At 29.1% G+C, this 19,616-nt stretch overlaps 1 protein-coding gene across 1 annotated transcript in view; it reads right to left on the bottom strand.

Moving 5' to 3' along the window:
• LOC136989609 (ATP-binding cassette sub-family C member 10) overlaps window positions 1-17,574 on the bottom strand; it is a 59,772-nt gene extending 42,198 nt beyond the window's left edge. The window contains 5 exon segments of the mRNA XM_067287827.1: window positions 281-538; window positions 6,440-6,603; window positions 8,313-8,475; window positions 11,838-12,065; window positions 16,066-17,574. Coding sequence (XP_067143928.1) covers window positions 281-538; window positions 6,440-6,603; window positions 8,313-8,475; window positions 11,838-12,065; window positions 16,066-17,559 — 2,307 coding nt within the window. The 5' untranslated portion in view covers window positions 17,560-17,574.
• Between the last annotated feature and the right edge of the window lie 2,042 nt (window positions 17,575-19,616).

Genomic DNA, 19,616 nt, shown 5'->3' with positions numbered 1-19,616 from the left:
CTTATTTCCAAAATGCATATCATTTAATAAATACGTAGAACTGCTCTACAAACTACATGTTTCAAGGTAATTCTGTTCTGTATTTAATCCAGTGTGATAAATCAGTTTGGAAAAATGTTCTAGCACAAAACATATTAAACTAATAACTAATATTTCTGCAAATTGAGTAGCTTATACTTTCCATCAAAATAAAGAATATAACCAAAACTTTCATCTAGACTAGACAAAAATAGCAAGCTTTTATATTATTAATTCCATTATATTTTAAAATATTGCATACCTTTAAATCATCTACAAGAGCACAAGCTTCTAAAACGTTCTTATACCTATTAAAATTAAATGACTTCCCAAACAAAATGTTCTTTTGAATTGTAGTTTGTTGTATCCAAGGTTCTTGTGATACTACACCTATTCCATACTGACAATCTTCCTCCGTTATAGCAATGGTTCCTTCAGTTTTAATCACATCACCAATAATTGAAGATATTAGTGTAGATTTCCCAGATCCAACTCTTCCAACCACACCAATCAACTGACCCTTTAACAAAACATTCACGTTTAGGAAAAAAAATTAAATTTTAAAATGATTATAAGCAATTTAAATTTATTTATGAAATGTAATCAATAATAGATGTAGAAGTATGAAAACTAAAAACTGAATGCATTTTTAATTCTTAATTTATAATTTATAGTCAAAGAAATTTACTAAAATAAATAAATTTTATCTTCTAACATTTGATATCAGAAAATCCAATCTTTTTTAATGCATTCAGTAATATTTTTAAAAAGTCATTTCTCATTTTATAATGTGGCTGTACGCCTTTATTTATGTATAGTTTTGTGGCTGTACGCCTTTATTTATGTATAGTTTTTAGTTTAGTTTATATTCTATTTCTATAAATCTATCCTTCTTTCCAATTTTCTTTGTCCCATTGTCTCGAACTTCCGAGAACTCGGACTTACCCGTAGCCCACCAGGAGGTAGGGGAAAACAATAGACAGCGACGAGCCTGGAGGGAAAAGGAACGTTCCACTGGACATTCTTTGGCCGGACACGAATGAGGAGAGACGTGTGGCTGCGAACCTCGAGAGAGAGAAGTTGGCGAGCTCTGTGGAATAGGGCTAAAAGGAACAGATCGAGAAGAGAATCCGATCACTGGAAGAAGATGTTAAGAAACCGTCTTTGTACGAGAGAGCATACGAGTATTATAAGTCGAGACAAGGATCTGCATCCAACAACAGCCAAGGAATTGGGTACCCATCTATCCTATAATCCTTCTTACTTCCCTTTTTTTCTTCTATCCCTTCCTATTAGTTAAGTCCGGTTAAAATTCACGCGCGTTAGTTAAGTAGTATTGTCGGGCGGCATTTGTAACGGGACTGTACTCGCGGATTTACGGTTACGATACGAACACCGAGGAACAACGGGAATCCATAAAGAATTTGTAACATTTATTTCCAACGCGAAATTAAATTTGTTTTAATTGATCAACACGTGTACGTGTTTTTCTTTCGCGTTGTACTTTTAACAATAAAAATTTTAAAATGTTTTAGGGATTTAAATGACAAATTTAAAAATTTCAGATCAGCAACAAACATGTTTACCAAGTCACCAGAGACATGATATCAGATGCACCATTCATTTTTGAAATAGTCAACTGGAGAAAAACTTCTGTCATTACCCCATACAATTTGAGTACATAACTTTTACTATGAAAAAAAGAAGTAAACTATTGTAAAATGGTTAACATTTGCATATTATTTTTATGATATTTGTCATTCTTAAATAACAATATATGTTAAATGTTAATTAATTTGATACCCAATAATCTGGAATACCGTTATTCAGCATCCTCTGAAGCATATCCAGTTATATACACTCAAACCTGTTTTTGTGCGGTCTTTTTTTGTGCGATTTTTTATACGTGCAATGTGTTTTGTGCAATTATTTTTGTGCAGTATACCAATTTAATTGAAATTCATATACCGCACACAAAAAATCACACAAAACAAATCGCACAAATAAAAAATTGCCCAAAAATAGACCGCATAAAAACAGGTTTGAGTGTAATCTCTAAAAGACCTCTAAAAGAATCCAGAATTATCCAATAATAATAATAATCTAGTAAGCTCTACTGTTTCACAAATCAAAATTTATTTGGACATGTTTTGTATAGTGGGTCTTTAGCACATCATAACACTCACCAGGCATAACACCAATTTTTAATGAGGCACAGGTTATCCACACCCCCCAGCACCAGGAACATCTAAGAACTTTGGAAGTGATGGAAATTTTTAAAGCCGATCACAAATTAACCTGCATTAATTTTAAGGATGAAATGAATCTCTCAACGGCTTGGCAATATTTATTAGAAAATAAATCATAAATTGATAAGTAATACATGCAATTACTTTAAGGTGTACATATCATATCCCCATTGGTCAAAAAGAAAATTAATTTTGAAGCAGCACATGGATTCCTTCCATATTCAAGCTTTAGGAAGCAGAGCACGTTCCTATTTAAAAACATTCAAATGAAAGAATCCAGTTCCAACGAAAAACAAATTTAGCCTGAGGAAGAGCTCAGGAGAAGCATCGAAAACGTTTGCCAGTTTTGGATATTTCACGCCAGTTATTGGTTAAAGGGTGAGTTTTATACTACCCAGTTTGGTGAGAAGTTTTAGTTACTTTAGCACATCACAGACATGTTTGAGAAAGTCCAAAAACAAATTTTGTTGCATAACAATGTCTCATAGAGGCAGAAGACATTGTAACACATGTTAGGTAATTGCCATGCTTTCAAAAAGTTACAACCCAATCCTGATAGATGCAGTTCTATCAATGTCTCAGGAATAGCAAAGGAAGATCTCAAACTCCTATGCAGTGTAATTTAGTCATCTACATTGTATTGTACTGAAACATTGTTTTGTTGGAGTTAGCACATGTAATTTGTGTTTAGTAATTTGAATAACTGATGTATTTAATTTCCACAGATCAATACAAGAACAGCATACCTAAAACCAGGTTTCTCATAACTTGTGTGGTCTTACGCCATATCTTTTTTTTTTTTGTATATTTTATTTGTATATATATATATATATATATATATATATATATTCCCCTTTCCCTTTATTTCTCTACCCTTTGTTCCCTGTCCCCTTTCTTCTGGAAACTTCTCTCAGCGGGTGGCAACGAACTGGTTATAAGACAAAAAGAAACGGATAGCCTGCAGGGGCTAAAAGGGTGATAGACTGGCCACTTTTTGGCTGAGACATCGAGCTGTAAGGACGTGTTTGGTGAGGTCTCCAAGAATTTCGCACCAACGGGAGCACGAAGGAGGCAGCAAGCCGAACGTAACAGAATCTAATACAAAAGCCCTTCTGGAAGTTTATCGAAAAAAACACGAAGGAGAAAGTTCGAACTCTACAGTCATCGAATTTCGTATCGTCCAAGAAGGCCTGAGTTATAGCCACCACCACGAGTTTGCTAGCTAAGTTTGGGTACCCGTTCTTGTCTGGTTCTATCCTATTATCTACACCTTCTCTTTCCATCTCTAGTATAAGTAGTTTTAAGTAATTAGTTATAAGTTTCTTTTTTCGCGTTCCTTTTGTAACATGCCGTGTACCTCAATTCTTTTGTCACGAGATTTTAGAATAACGATTCTGCCCGAGTGTCAACAAATTTATGTCCAAGGAGTGTCAGAATACAAACGAGAATCGAGAATCCTGTATAAATTAACAAACGCGGGTGAAAAATAAAATAAAGTAGTTTAATTTTCTCCTATCCCCTCGTCGGACTCTTTTTCACCATGTGCATTTTACAACACTTGAAACACGTATAACTTTTGTGAAAGTTATATGTGCTTCAAGTTATGAGAAACCTTATGTATATAGTACACATCTGGAAAATTAATACATATGAATTATTGTAAATTTTGATTTTGTACAATAATATGGTCATTAACAATTTTTCAGGTTTTTTTCAGTCAATCTTAACACAGTAGTCCATAAACTGCATCATCTTCTGACTGATTAAAGAGCATGCATAATCAATTAGAAGTACACAACAGTTTTCTCTATTACAAAATGTACAGCAACATCTGCAATATTCAGATTGACTGTAGCCTGCTGAATTTTGTAAAGATACAATAGAAATGTCTGGTAATCTAGCATTTTCAATAATCTGGCATCACTCTGGTCCTATAGGTGCTGCAGTGGCGTGCTGTCATTGGAAGCGGTGGAAGCGCTGCTTCCACCTTCCAATGACCTTCCCTTGTATTTTCTAAAATATAAATTTTCATATTTCAACGTACTTTGAATTAATTAAAATTAATATTTTATTATAACTGCATTATCTATCTTATTACAAATTTCTACACTACATGTGAAAAAAATGATAAGATTGCTATTGTATATTCGAATAATTCAGTGGCGGAAGGAATGTCAAAACTGGGTCAGCTTCCAAGCAGCCAGATTATAGGCATTGACGCATGCGGTTTACAGAGCACCAACTTCACGATTTATCTGGTGGAAGCTTCACACGTATAATGCTTTCAATTTTATATCCCGGACCAGTTCTGGGCTGTTAGCCACCTGCATGCTAGATATTCGGCCATCCTCGCCCGATTATGTGAATCATGAGTAGACTAGATTTATAACTTAACCCAACCGATAGGAGTTTACTGGCATGTTTTTATGATAGTTCTGTATAGTTGACAGGAGTTTTAAAAAATCCATTAAAATATTTGATATATTTATTCTGCATTTATTCTGCTCTCATTCTGATCTCCTATCTTATATTACTTACGGATTTCAATATTAAACCGGTGATATTACAATTTAGTATGGAATATCTGTAAGGGGATGCAGAAAAAATGTGTACAATTCTTGTATAATGTTAAAAAAGTAACTGTTACTTTGGCAGCATCATTTACAACCAAATTTAATGAATGAGACGTACAAGGTACAAAAAACTCTAGAATTTATTTTCCTTAAATTTACGATTTATATATCCATTGTCATAAAAATTTGTCTTTCCAATGTTTTCCCAAGACTACAGATATTCAAGTACAAAGTAACTGGTTTCGACTTATTTCTGCTAAGAAATAGTTAAATAATTAAGAGATTAGGGAATGGGGACATTAATAAAACCCTGCCAAAAGAGCCAGAATTTTACTTAAACAAAAACTTAACCAAACTAATCACTAGCTCAGTACAGTGAGAAACCGATTTCTGTGTACACCTGGTATTAAAATGAATTAGTTAGAAAACAAATGACTATTAAGTTTAACATATTTAGATTTTTACAGCTATGGTGAGAAACGTTTAAAATTTACAACAGCCCTGTCGCATCCTTTGAGATATACTAGTGATGCGACAAAAGAGGCATTTGACATTAACCAGTATTGGCACCCTCAGGATTTGGCACGCACACACTGCACACCTACCGGAACTGTCTCTGATTCATCATTAGCCACTTGTATCAAGCTATTTGACTAACTGGATTGTTTTAAAATTTAAAAAGTAAAGAATATTTTATGTTAATTTTATGTACGTTTCTTTACAAAGCTACATTTAATTATAATTTTCTTTAAAAGTATATTAATACAATTGAACAATATATTGTACCAGGTATGTATATCCACCGCACATTTTATTTCACCAAGTAAATTTATATAATTTATTTTTAATTTTAGCCCTTATATCGTGGCTAGCAATTCAGAATGAAATTGTGATATTAAAAATACATTTAGAGAAGTCTACAGTTTTTACTAGCTTATCGAACAAATGAATACGAATGGACCCTAGACCAGGAATGGGCAACCTTTTTCTATGTAAGAGCCGCATTTTAAGACTTTTGAACTGATGAGGGCCGCATACAAGAGAAAGAGAAAAAAAAAATATTGATAAATCAGAATTATTTATTCATATATAATTATAAATTAGCATAGGTATACTTAATTTAGCTTCTGGAACTGATGTAAACATAATATATTGGAAATATTTGGTTAAATATTCGTCACTGCTAGTTTTAAATTAGTTTCAATGTGTCTGTTAGCCAGTTTCTTGTTTTAATTTTTACTGAATTCATCACGGGAAAAACTATTCACATACATAAATTGTAAAGATAACGTTTGAATCTTTGCTGCATACTTCCTTAAGCTGGGAAATTGATATATTTATTCACATTTTATGCGTCGCGGGCCGCAGGTTGCCCATCTCTGCCCTAGACCATCACTGACGCGAAATTAACTGATTGCCCCTGGAAGTCGGCTTCTTACAGAAACACAGCTTCCCTATCATCAAATGTCATGGCATGCCACTGAGGTGCTGGGTCAATGACCTCTAATAATAAAATATTTGCTATATATGGTTAAAAGACAATACTATTATTTCTTAACATTTTGTAAAAAAGTCTAACATTGATTACAAAATAATTACCTTTCTAACATTAAAATTAATAGATTCTAATTTAAATGAACTGATTTCACTGGAACGCACTGTCAGGTCTTGAAGACTTTCACTTCTAAGCTGGATTGGCATATTTGAAGATTTTGGAGCCCATGCAAAATTTCCTTCACACACTTCTATTCTATTCATTGGATCTGAAAAATGTTTGAAATATAGAATCATGATGCATTTAAAAACATTAAATATACAAATTAAATTTAGATAAATTTAAGAAAAAATTTAAAATTTAACTTTTTATCAGTTTTAAGAACAATTTTTCAACTTACAATTAATTAATTTATTTACTTTAAAGTAAATTTGTTTTGTATTTCTGAAAAATTTGCATTGTTATATTAATATCTTAATTAAAATAAACAACTAAAGTGCCTTTGACCGGTGTTCTTCTTCTCTCAGTAAATCGCAAATGTTTTTGAACCTCGTCGGGTTCTTCCTCAGGCGTAATGGAATTCTGTATTCTCAAAAATTTAAATATCCCGTCGAAGTTGACCGTTGTTTTAGAAAAAACTGCATTCTGGAATGCTGTCGCATGTAGCCAATGTCGTCATATTAGACTTGCACGTTGAAAGTATAGTGCTACTTCAGGGATTTGTTAAGGAAGGCTTCCCAAGCTGATGATAAGTTGATTTAAAAAGAAAATCAGTCCGTTAAAAAGAAAATCAGTAAACTGTTGTTTTAGAAAAAACTGCATTCCAGAATGCAGTTTTTTCTAAAACAACGATCAACTTTGACGGGATATTTAAATTTTTGAGAATACAGAATTCCGTTACACCTGAGGAAGAACTCGACGAGGTTCGAAAATGTTTGCGATTTACTGAGAGAAGAAGCAAACCAGTCAAAGGCATTTTAGTTGTTTTTTTTAATTTCGCTCCAGTGTTTATCCTTTATATAATATCTTAATATCAAACATGTCTGCAGGTGTCAAAATCTATAAAATTTTAATGTATTATAAATATACAAATTATTTTTTAAAATAAGAAATTAGCCCATCCTGAAATAGTAAATTTTACAATACAGTATATTCTAAAACAAAACAAACTAGAATAAATTTTCTTTTATAACATTAACAACAAATACCAAAAAATAATAATAATAAAATTATAAGTAAAATATGATGAGATAAGCTAGTCTATATATTGCTAAGACATAATTTAGTTAAATAATATAATATATTTCTTTTTGAAATTAAACTTTTTTCTTACAAATCATCAATTTTTTGTCTTTTTGATTAATTTGTTGTAAAAAGAGGAAAAGTATCTTAAGGTGTAGAAAGAGTATGAGCCTGATTAATCTCTCTATCTATTCAATGTAATAAGATTTAATAATTTCATTAGTTTAAAGAAAAAATTATATATACAGTATTAAAAAAAATTAAATTTTAAGTACTTAAAATACAAAGAAAATAAGAATCTTAAACTTAATTTAAAAAAAAAAACACATAAGAAATTCAAAAATAAATAAATAAATATTTTAATAAAATTACAATTGAATACAATATAAACTAAAAATTTATTTGCATCTTTGATTTTTAGAGGATTTTTATTTCTTTTTATGTAATATAAAATGTTATAGTTTAAAAAAAAAAAAAAAATTCAAAACAATGTGATACAACCTATCTATTATGTGTATAAAAAAACTACAAAGAAAATATAATAAAATTTTTTATTTGTATTATCCTTCAAAGTAATCTTAATAAATCAAATGAAATTTATCTTCATGTATATCAAATCAATTAATAAACTTTTTATTAATAGATAAATATTTCTTTTATTTAATGAAAAGTTTTTGAATTGTTTCATTTGACAGAAAATTGAAACACATTTTTACAAAAATAATAATGAATTACCTTTTACAGAAGAATAATAATTTTCTGAATCAAAACTTGAGGTGCCCATAAATTTTTCAAGTCGAGTTAAAGATATCCAAGCTTCCATAAGTCCATTCAAAACCCAAGGAAATGCATTTAGTGGTAAAATAAGAATGTTGAATAAAGCAAGACAAGTAAACACCTAAAATTAAAAATAAAAATGTATTTAAAATCATAATTTTCCAAAAAAATGATCCTTTGAGTAAAGTTGAACTTCAGTTTATTATTGAATATAAATGTAATCAGCTCTTAAATATTTTTATATATGAATAGATACCTGTACAGATGTAACTAATATTTAACTGATACTGTTATTGGCATATCAGAATGTTCCTAATATATTGAAATTGGTTCATTTTACAAACTGATGCTTCAATCTTTTTTTTCCAATAGCAACTATCAAAAACAAGGAAAAACAAGAGATTGAAATATCAGTTTGTAAAATTAAACAATTCTGATATGCCAAACATATCAATATCAGTAAGCATTTCTAATTATCTGTAGACAGTCAACAATATTAATCTAGTTACAATTTTCATGACTCAGGATATTTTTTCTTCATAATTTGAAGTAACTGTAACTGTAAACCATTGTAACTGTTACTTCTGTGGTTGTGTTAAAGGATTAAAAGATAGACTCGAAAATGTTATATTTTTGTGAATAGTCTAAATTTCAAATTATAAATATTCATCTATTTTATGCTATCAATCTCAAAATGAAACAGTGTTTTCTTGCAAGTTTAATTAAGAATGAGCTTAATATCATCCATTCTATATTATGAAGTACAGGTAGGCCTCCTACAACGCGGTAGATACATTCCTTGAAAATACCGCGTTGTGGGAAATCGCGTTATAGGAGACACCAACTTAATACGAAAACTGAGATTCAGTTCTAAAAAGAGAAAAACTGCCTTTTATGGAGTAACATTTTCATCATTTTTTAAATTTATGTACATAAAAAGCTTAAATAAAATTCAACATCATATAAAAATTAAAAAGATTATGATTTCAAGTCAAAATCAAAAAGAAACATAATGTTATGCTCAAATTCAGTCCTCATTGTCACTTATTATAGTTGTTTGAGAATGTTTGACTGGCCTTATTTCAAGATCTGAGCTTGTTCCATCAAGTTCCACTGCACTTATGTGATCCGTTGCGATTTTTCTGTTATGTGAAAGATAATTTGTTTCTAAATACCCTAAACCGCGTTGTAAAAGTACCGCATTGTAAGAAAATTTCCACATTTTTCCAACCGTGTTGGAGTGAAAACGCGTTGTAAAGGTACCGCGTTTTAGGAGGCCTAGCTGTATATTCCTATAATTCCTGCAAACTAGATCTGGCACATGAAAAATTTTTAAGCAGACTAAACATCTTGATATGTTTTGATTGTATCATTTAAAATTTCTATAAAAGTACAGATTGGTGCTGAAGTCTCTCAAACAAAGTGTCAGGAAATTATCAGGAAATGTACAGTAAGTATAGGAAAAAATACTGTATATTAAATGCAAATTTATTTGGCCTCATTACATATAGTTAAGTATCATGCTACTAGATTTTAACATAGTTATGCCATAATTTGCTATATATTCACATAGTTTTTAGACTTTTATTTTGAAGCTACTGTTTCCTATAGAAAGTTATTAAATATTTACAAGTATTTTATGTCAAATGTTTCTTTATTCATAACAATTTAATAGACACTAAAAATGACTAATGAAAGTATGAAAACATTGAAAAATTAATAGCTTAGATAATACAAAACAATTTTATTTATATCATTAAATTAAGTTAAATTTAATTTTAGCAAGATTAGTTCATACAAATTAGAATTATTACACAATAAAATAAATATCATTTCTCCAATATTCTTTCTTCTGTATAGGAGTAATATTCCTATAATTCCTGCAATAAAACCTCATTTATGCATGAAGATTAGAAACTGTTGGGCAATTGAGAAAATGATATTTTCATATGTAAATTCAAAAAGCACTGCAGAATATTACTTCTCAATATTATGTTTTCATCTGCTTTGATAATTTTACATTTACCCTTGCATTAGAAATATAACTTGGTATGCACAAGGTCAGTAAATTTACAAATCCAACTGCAGCAGGAAGTGAAGTATAAATTTTTATCTAAAAATGTAATGAATATACTGTAATTATAAATATTAATGGTGCAGTTTCAGAGTTTATAAAACATACATAAGCATATAAACTTTAAAAAATGTTACTGTTAGTTCTCTGACTTTTTATACAATGTTGTGTGCCATTTAGATACATCATTAACTTAAAATTGAGTGTTCACATAAATTCTGCTTTTTTGTAATCAGAATGTGGCCCACATGCAAAAATTTTGACATGCTTAATTTTAAACAATTATTGTCATAAAATTAATTTCTATTAAATGAGAAGAAAAATTTTTTAAAGAAATTTTAAAGATATGAATATAAAATAAATACAGTCAAACCTGTTTTTGTGCGGTGGATAGGGACCGCATAAAAGAAAACGCATATTAAAAAAAAAAAAAAAAAAATTGCACGAAAGTTCACGAGTGGCTATAAAAAATAGTTTTCGCAGCACAATTAAAAAAATATTTTTTTATGCTGTGAATAGGGACTGCATAAAAAAAGTCTCATGTAGAAAATAACTCAAAACCGTACAAAATAACTAGGAATTGCTTTTTTAACTCCTTGGGCCTTTTTCTGCAATCCCTAATGGGGAAAAAATCCTCTAAGAATTTTATTTTTTATATTAATTAATTATTTCCACTTATATAGGAATCTAACATTAATAAGTTAAAAATAATGGTTAAAAAATGATTTTATTTGATAAATATAGCTGCAGGAAGTGTTATTTCATTTAACAAGGCGTGAAATTTCACACCTGCAGTCTAAAGCTGGAGGGGAGCTAACTTACCCCATCTGTTCAAATATAACATAATATTTATGATATATATAATGAGAGGGGACCAAAAAAAACGTATGAGAAAAAAATTTTACTGAATAAAAAATGAAAAAACCTGCTGATGTCATAGAAAACATCCAATAGAGTTTTAAAAAATTTTACAGGAGTCAATTATGTTCCAATTTGATTGAAATTTTCATATACCGCACAAAACAAATCGCACAAATAAAAAAAATCGCACAAAACAAGTCGCACAAATAAAAATCGCACAGAAGAAGACCACACAAAAACAGGTTTGACTGTATTTACTAAAAGTAAAATAAGTATTATAAAGTAATGTAAAAAAACAAAATAAATATTACAGTAAAGCCTGTGTAAATCAAACTTGTATGGTACTAAATATTTTTTCTGGTTTGGCAGGCTTTTGTTTTGAACAGGTTTTTTTATTTAGAAAATCATTGCATTCTGAAGAATTTTTTCCATTTAGACAAGTTTGTGTTTTATTAAAGTTCTGTTCTGAACAGGATTTACTGTACATATAATTTATAAATTGAAAATAATTAGAGAGAGATAGATTAAGATTATTGAAAACAACTAACTTTGGCTGCTGTCAAAGTTTTTCCTTGAAGAACGTAAGTCATGAATGTTAAAACAGCAATTACAAGAGGCGTAATAACCCAAAAATACACACAGAATGCATCTAGATATTTTCTTTTCTTAAGATATTTTAGTTCTTCTTTTCTAAACTTTGTAATTTTAGATGCAAATACATCTTCCCAATAATGCATTTTTATAACACGAATTCCAGTCAGTAATTCTTTCATAAACTAAAATAAAAAATATTATAATTAAAACAAATATACTTGTATAATCATTGACTATCAAATTTTAAATTAACAATGAAAATTTTCTATAATCTTTCTTAGTTAATTTAATAGATTTGAAAATTTGAAAAATTTTACACAACAGTCCATAAATTCTCTTTAGGAAAGAATTATAGTTTATACTTTTAGCAGATTAATAAGATATTGAATTAAAGAGAAATCACTGATCAAGAGTGAGATTTTTTTATGTAAATAAAAAAATAATTTAGCTACATGATGTATTTATTTCAACTAAAATAAATTAAATAGAGTAAATATTTTAAATTTTATTTTTAATCAATATTTATAAGAAATTTATATCTAATGTAACATTAAACATAATTGTGAGGAACTAGTTATAATTCTATAAGAAACAAAATTTAATATAATTTATTTATAAATTTACTAAGCTATATTTAATAAAAGTAAAATATGAAATGTAAATTGTATCTGCATCTCTATGAAATGTAAATTGAATCATTTAACCTATCTAAATTTTAAAAAGAAAAAATATATTTGAATCCAAAGAGAATTTCACAAATTTTTTAAAAATATTAATTAATTACATCATCTGGAAAATTGAAACATTAAATGGTTATTCTAGGACTTCTGCTACAATGATTTAAAATGGCATAGCAAATTCATTTTTCTCTCAATCATTTCATCTTTCTTTATTTTACAACTTAAATTATATATTAAAATAGAACAATCAATTTACTTAAAAAACAATGAATTTATTCACACTTAACTTTTCAAGATACTTTAAGGTTTTTGAATACCAACCTTCTCCATAACTACATGTATATTGTATGTATACTACTATATACATGTATACTGTACTAAAACTATTGTACTACTACTACATGTACTAAAATAATGCATGCTAATGATATGCAAACTAATAATGTATAGTTTATTCTCATCTTTCCATTGATAGTGTTGCCACCTTTACAAAATCGCTGACCTGGACGGCAAGTCAAATTTGTTCGAACAGAAGTTCCTGACGAATGCGCAATGTCATTTTACAATGTGAAGAATAACGTGCATGCTGGTTCTAAATCAGTTACAATTAGGGACTAGGGACTTGCGTAGGCATAATGTATGTAACCTAAATTAAGAAAGAAAGAACAGATAATTTACCTCCATAGAAGACGAGTACGGACATGGCGGAATGGCAGATGAGTTTGAGTGAGTGTGAAGTCTTTCGCTGTTCAAATGGTGTAAATTTATAAAAATATTTGCAAGAACTTTGTTTCATCGTAATTTCACAATTTCTACGAAATTCCCGGACAAAATTAATAGTTCACCCGGACAGTGAGCCAATTCCTGGACTGTCCAGGTGAAAACCGGACGGGTGGTAACACTATCCACTGGCAAAATTTAGTCTGAATGTTCTTCATCATGTAATTATTAATTCAAATTTATCCATTGACAAGAATGCATAGTTAATTCCATTAGAATAATATGAAGCACAAAAAATTATGATTTATCTAACATGTGTTTAAAAAAAATCCTCTCATCAGATTTAAGAAATAACAGTTTTTAACAGATCTCATAAGAAAAAATCTCTCTTTAACTCAAATCTCACATTACTGTTTTTTATTTATCAGCACCAATGAGAAAGAAAAATTTGAAAATATGGCAATTGAAATTTGAATGATTTATATGTAAAATATTAGATATATATATTATGAACAAGTTGATTACACTTAACTAAACTTTTTTAATTAATAACATTGATAAGAAAAATTTCAGTTTTGATATTAATCTTGTTTGTTCAAATATATTGAAATATATCCACGTATGTGATGTACAGAAAAAAATGTGTGTAATAATCAGTACCCATGAAATGTTTTAACTGCCCTATCGTAGGAAATAATATAGTACTTGTTAGTCCACACCCTAACTCTCATCAAGTTGGACTAACAACTTTCAATTTTTATCTAATAAAATAATTCTTCTTAGAAATTAAGTTTTGTTACATATGTCAATAATATAGTATTCCAAAAGTAAAAATTGCTTGAAGAAGACCTGTGGAACAGGTGGAAAACGTTTGCAATATTAAATTAATAATTTCTCAGAGGTATAAGGTGTATGAGTAGCAATATAGTATTGAATTTCAGCCAGTACTAATAATTTTGTCAGATATTACTAATTGCTTGTTCTTTTCTACATCAGCTAAGCAATGGGACATTTCATTGTTTAGTTTGATAATTTATTTACAAAAGCATAGAAATGTTTATTTTATTTCATTTTCAGTAACTATTTTTTTAGATTTTCAGCAAAAATCAAGTCTTTTTCTAAAAAAAGTTTTTTTAACATTTGTGACTCCCAGGAAATGAGTTAATACTTCTACAGAATTAGCACATTAACTGCCAAATAATATTTAATAATTACACACACATATATATATATAATATATATGATCAGTGCAATAAACTGGCAAATTTGATTCAAATAACACTTTAATCTATGTATAACATTATTAGCTCATGAGTGCCATGATTTTACATTGCATGAGTCATTCTACATCTCAGAATGAAGTTGGGTATTCCTATTACTGCAGATAAGTGCAGAGTATACTAGTTACAGAAGTATGTAAGTTACAGAAGTTATCATTTATATCTGCTGTTGAGTGGTTAAAAGTTGCAGAAAGTATGATAAAAAAATGTCTTATGAATCAGAAATGAAAATATTAGAAGTTCTTATGGTGGACATAATAGATATGATTGAAGATGTTGACATTTATTTTGCTGATGATTCAGATGAAGAGTATATTGCAAGTGAGGTTTAAAAATAAACAAGGACAAAACTATGCAAAATCTAACTGCAAACAGCCAAACTTCAAATGTCTCAATTGTAATCTCACTTTTGTATTGAATGTTCTTTTCTCAAGCATATTGCAAGAGCAAATACTTAATCAAAATGTATAAATTTTCCAATTTGTTTTTTTATTTTGTAACTTTTACATTTGTAACTATACATTTTATTTATACAGTATTTCATATGGTAGAATGAATAAAAATATGAATAAAAGTTTTTCATATAAATTTTACCTTTTTCTTTCTTGAAAACTTTTTGAAAATGTATGTTGTGAATTTATTATGTTAAAATACTAATAAATGACTACATTTTTTTCTAGTAATCAACAACTTTGAGCTCAAATTTTGACACTAAATACTGTATATGAAACTGTCCCACACACCATCAGCAATCAATATCTATGTTCAGTATTAAACTGAGTCCAACAAATCACATGGCTTCAAGCACAAAGTTATGATGGAGTCATATGATTCCATCATAAGTTTGTGCTTGAAGCCATGTGATTTGTTATATATTATATAACATATTTAATAATATTATAACACATATTATATATTTGTTATATGTTATATAACACACATGATGTTGGAATTTCAATCTAGTATGATAAATTTATATTTGTCTTGTGCAATAGTCATTGTGTTAGAGAGAAACAACAGTATTGCATTATTACAGCTAGTTTCTGGACACAAACTATATTCTTAACCAAAAAATAAAGTTATAACTCTTATTACTGAAAAGTCAAGCTCACAAGTTACAGCATTAATTATGATTTAGAACTAGGTACCCTAATGCCAAAAAATTCCATTTTACTGAAGTTATGTTATGCATGGTAACCAAAAAGTTTTTGTTTACATTTATTCTCAGACAGGTTTCTGGCTTATAAAAATATTTTACATAGTAAATCATTCCATTGAGATTTATTTTCTGTTTAGGACAGTATTGATTGGAAAATATTTTAATTTTTTGAACAAAAATTAAAACATTTCTCAATAGTATCAAAATGTTTTTTCATATTAATTTCAAATCTTCATGTATAGATTGTAAGAGAATGATTAAATTATATTTCATACTAAAAATATTTACTAAAGAAATACATAATGACAAATTTTTCTATACAATATTTACATATTCTACTTACTACTATTCTTTCATCCTTTTTCTCCATCATAAGTTGACTTAATTTCCCAATTTTACTGGCAATTTTTTGATTTATTGGCACTAATAATACAGCAAATACTACACCAGAAACAAAAGCAATTCCAACTTGATTATATAGTAAAAACAGAGCAATAGCTATTTGTAAAGGTAAACTCCAAACTTCATGAAAACTTTGGCAAAAATTTACAACTCTATCAGTATCCGTATTCATAAAATTAACAATCTCTCCACTATTAAATTTAGAAAGAGTAGATTTATTTACATTTAATATTTTTCGATAAACTGCAGTAATCAGTGATACTCGAATTTTTAAACCAACACAATTTATAAGATAACTGAAATGAGTACTGCAAAAAGAATTTAGTAGTGTTACTCCAAATAGACCAGCAGCATAATAACATCCCAATGATATGGAATCATTTTTTTCTTCAAAATATGAAACTAAATAATTTAGTAATAATGGTCCACAGAAATTTAAGGCATCTGAAACAATTTTCAATATCCCAAGAAAATAATATTCAGTTGCAAAACAATAATGTAATGCTTTAAGAAGATTACGTTTATACAATTTAGTGTCATTAGATGAAGTAGTTGAACAAGTTTCATCTTTCATTTCTTTAAAACATATTCTTTGCAGAAATGATGTTATTTTAGCATCTACATTACTACTTTGCATTGAATGTGGTAAATCAAAAAGATCATCAGTATTTTTTAAAAGATTTTTAGCTCCTTTTGACATCATTTTATTAATCCAAAATAAAGTTAACTTTGATATAATACTAGAATTTTCAGCTGCAATACCAAGTGAGTGAGGATCTCTAGCCTCTTGAAAACTATCATATCGTACAATATTTCCAGAAAGAAGAGGTTCGGTTTCATGTGCAATTCTAGAAAATTCTTCATATGCTGAAGATTCTACAGTATTAGAAAATAATAAAGTTAGACCATACAGTATTTGTAATCCAGTACTAGAACCTATACTGTATCTTTCAGTTAAAACTTCTAATGTGTCAGTGCTAGTCATAACACTTGCTCGTAAATCTAGAACTGTGACTGCTAAAGTTAAAATCCAACATATTATTACTATTAACGGACCTCTTGAATGAGGAGTTAATCTTGTCTTCAAGATATGTAAGTATAAAATATGTACAATCCAAGCAACTATTGTTATAAAAACTTGTAAAAAGTCCATTCCTCTTAACTGTACATGTGCAATCATGTAACGAATTGAAAATCTTACAACACAGCATATTATAAGTAAAACTGAAAGAAATATCCTACAGTTTATAACCCAAAGTTGATGATATATTCTTAAATAACAACCATTTCTTTTTCCAATATAATATGTACAAACAATTAAAAAAAGAGCATAAGCAGGAAAAATTATGGTCATTTGTCGGAAACAACGACCAAAAATATGTCCATCCCAAATGGCAAAATGTGGACCACATAACCAGTTCCAATTGACATTCATAATTTTTTTTAGAGGAGAACCTGTAATAAAATATAAAAATGTTTTAAATACCATCATATACATTTTCATAATAAAAATTCTACTATGCACATATATTTAATTTATTAAATATAATTATGATTTAAAATCAAAAAATAACTTTGAGTAATAATAAATTATAGACATATAAAAGACATAAGTAAGATTTTTTTAATCAAGTATAAATATAAATGAATATTGAAAAATTATAAACAAATTTTGTATTATATTCTATATGATTGATTAGATGGAAAATTTCAAACTTAGTCCATTCTGTATTAAAAAAAAAAAATAATACTCCAAATATTTATTATTTATTACAAAAAAAACTTGTAAATCTATATAAATAAAAATGTAATGTTCGTTTGTTCCTAATAGCTAATCTCCGAAAGTTCTTCACCAACTCCTTTGAAATTTTCACACAACGTTGCATTCGAATATGGGCATGTTTTTATATAATATAGATATTGAAATTCCTCCCTGCAGGGGAGAGGGACTGGATTAAGGCTTACCGTGAAAAACTTGGCTTCTATTATACTATTTTAGATGCAGTTTTTTGCAGTTTTGATTGTGTTTTAATAGGGTACGTCAACAGAATATACACTAAGAAGGGATTTTTCAAAATCCCCCCGTGGGGGAAGTGTTATACATTTATAATAGATACATTTTGAGCCACAGCAATGCATGGCTGGGTCCGCATGCATTAATAAACAAGCAAACATTTCTAAAATAACTAAATATTAAAACTGTTTAAACTATAAGTAATTATATTAAATAAAAATTAAGTTGAAATCATACATACATAAGTTGCATTGATTATTATTACTTTTCCAGCTCTGTTATATATAACAGAGGGAGAGTATGACAATCAGTCCAAAAATGATCCCCGCAGATTTTTACATTTTTGGACTCAGGACACCTTGAAACATTAAGAATTGCAAAAAAACTTGGGGTTTTTTCGTGTATGTATTGATGTTAGCGTGTGAGGGAGGCACGATTTTGTTCACCTTCTTTGAAGCTTAGTAACTCCTGTACTTTTTGTTGAAAATTTCTGAAATGTTGCAGAGAAGTTTGAGTATTAGGGGAATTAATGCTATTAAATTTTGGTGGTTAAAGGTCAAAGAGGTGGGGAGATAAAGGGTGCTGTGTCAAACCTCAAGAGGGATCAGACTTAATGATGATTTTACTCATTCACATTTACAATTTTTTATAAAACATCCCTACCCTCAGAATTCAGTTTTTTGACACTATAATAATTAAAAATATAAAAAGTTTTTTAAATAAGATACCATAACATATAGCACTACAAAATATTGCCAGGAAAGTTAAGGATTTTCAAAAATTTAACATATGATAAGTATCATATAAACAAATTTGAAAATATATCAAACTGCAAGTTGTCTTTAATCTTCATATTGAATTTCATCAAAATAAACCCAGAACACAATATGAGAATAGAGAAAATACACTCATGTGCAAAACTTAAGGATGTGCATGTAGTGTTTCCTAGTTTGAGTCCCTGACTGTGTGTCACACTTGATCCACGAACCTACCGCTTGGTAGGTTCGTGGTAGGAACAACTTTAAACACTCGTTGTAGTCAGATACATGCTGTGTGCAGTTTCAACACACTAATAGTTGTGTTCGTTGCATCACAGATTGAATACACACAGCAGTATTGGTGGCCATACTGGTAGTGCACATGTAGGAGAATGGCGCAGAGACACCATTTGGATGATTTTATGCGTGGATGAATCGTTGGATAACTGGAGAACAATCAGACCCAAATGGAAGTGTCGCATACATTGAGTGTCCCCCAAAGTGTCATCTCAAGGGTCTGGTGACAATTCCAGCAGGGTGAGAACATCACTCAGAGGTGTGGTGGAGGCCAGTGACTTTGTGCCACTGGTGGAAGGAGTGTTTTGTGCATTTTGTTTAAAAAAATTCAAAGGTCAACTGCATCTAGTCTGTGAGGAATGTCTTTTATGTATATACATGCAAACACATATATACATAAAAATAAAATATATACACAACGAA

This window comes from Centruroides vittatus, unplaced genomic scaffold (assembly GCF_030686945.1).
Source record: "Centruroides vittatus isolate TY-2023 unplaced genomic scaffold, ASM3068694v2 scaffold_712, whole genome shotgun sequence".
Lineage (NCBI taxonomy): Eukaryota > Metazoa > Arthropoda > Arachnida > Scorpiones > Buthidae > Centruroides > Centruroides vittatus.
Note: the sequence above shows the minus strand (reverse complement) of the source record. Positions and strands in the feature narration are given on the sequence as shown.